This window comes from Pyxicephalus adspersus, chromosome 5, assembly GCF_032062135.1.
Source record: "Pyxicephalus adspersus chromosome 5, UCB_Pads_2.0, whole genome shotgun sequence".
Lineage (NCBI taxonomy): Eukaryota > Metazoa > Chordata > Amphibia > Anura > Pyxicephalidae > Pyxicephalus > Pyxicephalus adspersus.
In genome coordinates, this window is record NC_092862.1 from 41,649,782 (window position 1) to 41,654,365 (window position 4,584).

At 36.4% G+C, this 4,584-nt stretch overlaps 1 protein-coding gene across 1 annotated transcript in view; it reads right to left on the reverse strand.

The window, feature by feature from the left end:
* RNF138 (ring finger protein 138) overlaps positions 1-3,142 on the reverse strand; it is a 5,205-nt gene extending 2,063 nt beyond the window's left edge. Inside the window, exons 1-2 of the mRNA XM_072413307.1 lie at positions 2,943-3,142; positions 1,071-1,236 (exon numbers count right to left, since the gene is read on the reverse strand). Coding sequence (XP_072269408.1) covers positions 1,071-1,236; positions 2,943-3,049 — 273 coding nt within the window. The 5' untranslated portion in view covers positions 3,050-3,142. The remainder of the gene's footprint in view (positions 1-1,070; positions 1,237-2,942) is intronic.
* Between the last annotated feature and the right edge of the window lie 1,442 nt (positions 3,143-4,584).

Sequence of the window (4,584 nt, forward strand, 5' to 3'; positions counted from 1 at the left end):
TACCAAGGGTTCTTAAAATGAAGATGCACATTTGCATATACACATTATTGCAATAGGTAAAATACATCATTCACTGCATTCCAGTGTGAAATGTGGTTTACTTATATGTATTACACTTGTTATAAATAGTTTAAGGGTACCATTACCCGTCTCTTTCTGAAAATGGAAGTTGCTTGGCTGACTGCAATACTTGAGTCACAAACCATAAATAAGCATTCTGTAAACAAAAGCCAGAAATGGCTCAGAAAGTTTTAGGGAGAAGTGATGACGAACAATGGCAGCCTACACAATTCAAAAAATTTCAGGAAGAGAAGGACAGATCAGGAATGTAGCAGAAAGAAGTAGTCTTCAATTCAAAACCTGCACTGAAAAAACCCTGAAGCAGGTATTTTTACCTAATCTACTGAAAATGCTAGCTGACTGGTTGTTCAAAACTGAGCAACAGGATTCAACCTTACTTGTTAGAAACGTATATCTATATCAGTGTTTCTCAACCAGTGTTCTAGGGGTTCCTTGAGCTTAAAGCAATTCGGACCTCAAGGAACAGTTACCCCCGACACCAATAATCTTTTTTACTATCTGTAATGGTGACATTCCTCCCACTGGCCAGAAATATAGGAGATATTTTTACCACTATTCACTACAATAATATGTTGTGAGATGTGGAAACACTGATTATAAAAGAGTTCCCTGAAGACATAAAAGTTACTTCAAGGGTTCCCCCATGTTAAAAAGGTTGGGAAAGGCTGATATATATGAATGAGAAGAGCAGCGCACAGCAAGCATTAAAGTGGCTGGAATCGGTACAAAGAATACAGTAGGAAGAAATCGCCTTCATAGTGCTAGTGCTGTAGTGTCCAATGGGCAGACAGCAAGTTTAAAGACTTTGTGTATTCTGAATCTAGAAGTGTTATATGTGATTGAATGCGGTTACCATACTTTATATCCTCATATCCATTCTTTCCACTAGCTCAGTACTTTTTATACCATATAATAAAAAGAGATAATTTGATCAAATGAGTACACAGACAATTCCATACCCTAGAATTCACCAGGAACAACAGTCTTACCTGCTTTCCACAGTACATACACCCAGCCGACTTTGTTCGCATTTCTAGCTCAATGTCTGATGCTCTAGTTGGTGTGGATCTCTCCCCTTTACACAAGGCTCCACGACAAAGAGGACAATATGCACCACTTGCTTTAACAGCCGACAAAAAGCATTTTCTGCAAAAACTTATTGACAGGGTATCTTAGTAGGTTTTTACTAGAAGTAGAAGTAAAATACTAAGCAAAAAAAAACTGCTTCATTAGATTTAAAATATAATAATGCGGTTTCTAAATTAGAGGACACAAATCAGTGGCCAAGGTGTAATAGCCCTTGTGTCCTAATTCCATCTCAGTGAACCAGGAACTTTTATACTGATGTCCTTACAAGCTAGACAAGAAGTCTTTGTACAGTAACATTTTTGTATATTTTCTCTGTTAAGATAATGACTTCAGCACTGTAGGGTATGCTTGGAGTCTATATGCTAGAGCTACATGGCGTATTTAGTTGCTACTAAGATGTTTAACCACTAGTTGGGATTCACCCAAATAACCTAAGGATACACTACTTTTTTATTAGTGCAACAACGTAGGTCATTCTACACCACTATACAGTTGTGTAGAAAGGGTTAAAATGCTGCAGCTGGTTGATTTTTTATTTCTTTTCCTAACAATTGTTCCTAGGTCAAGAAACTTGCTCTGATTTTCAGCTAGGAAAAAAATCATTTTAGTTTTTGGTAGAGTAGGAACCATTGTCAACCTTAACTTGCCATTTGGGTCACCTGCTGAACAGGAAAAGAGGGGGCAATAAATTGCAGTAAGGTCTGTGCCCAGGCAAAGTAGAGTAGGAAAAGACCAGAACCCCCTTTGGATTTGGATTTTCTGTCTGTATGCCTGTTGCAATTTATTTCCCACTTCAGAAGCAGTGGTAAAAGGGTAAAAACATATGTTCTTAGGGCAGGTTGTACCGCTTGATTGAGCACACATTGCCAGCCTCTCGAGGACTTGCCTGGCAGCGCTGGTCCAATAGGAATCAGTGTCTGTACATTTGACAGCCATATTCATTCCCTATAGGGGCTGCCACAGTGGGACATTACATATAGCATTTCCCCATGCAGCAGCATTTACTGGCGTGAGGAAGCTGTAGACACACTACAATCTCAGTGCCAGGATGAATAAGCCCTTATTCTTCCCTACTATCCAAAAAATTATTTTTCCCTGACCCATAGACAGTAAGACATAGTAAGTGTTGCACTTTGACTTTGTGGACTTTATTCTATAATTCATATGAATACACAAGCATGGCACATGCACAAGTGCACCTATTACTCTTATGACATCTTTACATAATGATCTTTCAGCTTATCTAGCAATATACATAACATTTATACATTACATAAAACAATCATCATAGAAACCCAACTTTTATATTATATAGATAAAACTACCATAACTTAAAGCAGAGCACCATCAATTCCATACTTCTGTATAAAATGTTCATATGCAAGTTTAAGTTAAGGGGTGCCTAGCCTAGGAATGAGAACAATGGAGTTTTCAGAGAGAGAGAGAAAGTATGCAACTATAAAACAATAACTGGCCATTTGCATGTATTTTGAGTTGATAGAAGAACAGTGTTTGTGTTATTTTTTCATCGAAAATTCCAGCATCATTACCTTTGCTGAACACAGAGATAGAAAGGGCTTAGTATAAATACTATGAGGGCCCATTGTTATATTGCAAGGCAATAGATGTATACAGATCAGCATGGCTTTTATATAGTGATAGTTTCCTTTTTTTAACATGCATGGTTTTTTATATGTGTTAGATAATGAAAATTGCATGCATCTATAAAGTGTAATAAAAACATATTCAGTTCTCACAGATCAACTACTCACACATGTTGACAGTTCTGAGTTCTCACTGGTGTTTGGAAGATTTCCTGACAAACTGGGCAACTAAAATCTCCTTCATCACTAGATGATGAGGCTGAAGCTTCTGCCATCAAAGTTTAGAATTCTAAAATCCTAAGATATATAATTATGTATAACAATGGTAAAGGCAAGAAACTTGTAGGTACAAATAAGAAAAAAAAAGATATAAAAAGAAGAAAATTTTTGTCATGGCCCGGGTTTATATCACCTGAAGCTCACATGTGCTCATTAATGATAATTAGCTTCTCAATTCCATGGCTAGATAGGAAGAATAGTTCTCAGTAAGGTTAACATTTTTTTATACTCCTGCACTTTTTAAACTGAAGTGCCATTCATTCCTAATCCAATCCTGCATTGCAACAAATAGTGCATGCATTTTATGGTACATTTTGGTGAGTTATGTAGGGGAAACAAGTTCTCTTTGTGGCACTTCTGGCAAAAAGTTTTATTTTTTGAGAAAGTGCTACAATCAATGTTGCAGTGGAAACCTATTACTATTGAGCGTTCTTCGGCTGACCTGAAGAGCATTTATCAGCTTGAAGAACATGTACTCTGAGAATGTATTACACAGATTGCAGCTTGCAAAAAAGCAATTAAGAAAGGATTATTAAGAAAAGTTGCGTGTGGATTTTCTGATACATAATTAGATTATTTCCTTCTAGATTACACAAAAAACATGCAGACTCAATGTATGGTGTGATTTCCCAGAGCTACAATAGTGATTTAATCTCTTTACTTCTGACTACTTGTTGCCCATTATCTCAGTAGCAGAATACCTTTTTAACTTGTTGCAGTTAAAGGATAACACCAATGGACTTTGTAGATATCAAGTTTCTGCAGTAAATTGTCCCCCCAGTGGCTATAAGTGGTATTGCACTGGTTTAGGTTTTCCACATGTGCAGTTCAATGCATGCTGAAACAGACAAAAATATATAAAACATGTTTTTAGAAGACATGGATAATATTATGTACACAAAACTTCTAACTTTTACAAAGTAAATATTTTAGTTTCCTACATGGTGGATGTTGAAACAGATGTATTATTATTGTTTTCATGTATAGTATAAAGTACATGGGTATATTATCAACTGTCAATTATCCCCGGGCAACTCACAATCTAATGACCATAGGAAAGTCTTTTTTATTTTTGGGGAATCCAAATATTCTATAAGTATCTTTTCAGGATGTGTGAGAAAACCCACACAAGCATTGGGATAAAGAACCTCTGATCCTAATGTTGTAAGACAAGAGTGCTAACCACTGAGCCACCCTGCCACCAAACATAGGTTGAAAAGAGTATATAATAATAATAATAGTAATAAAAAAAAGTATATATATTATAGGCCCGATAGCTGATTGGCACATGTATCAAAAATTATTTTGCCCCCAAATCCCAGATAGTTTGACAAGGCGTATGATTTTTCCCTGGGTTTATAAAAGGATTTTCTGTTTTGGACAAATTTCTAATCCAGTCACCAGGAATTTATTGCCCTTTACGGATCTACAATCCAAATTTGAACTACCTACATTGCCCATTTACAGCTACTTACAAATCCGTAATTTCGCCCAAGCTGTCACTAGAGACTTTATGTTTTCACCCCCCACG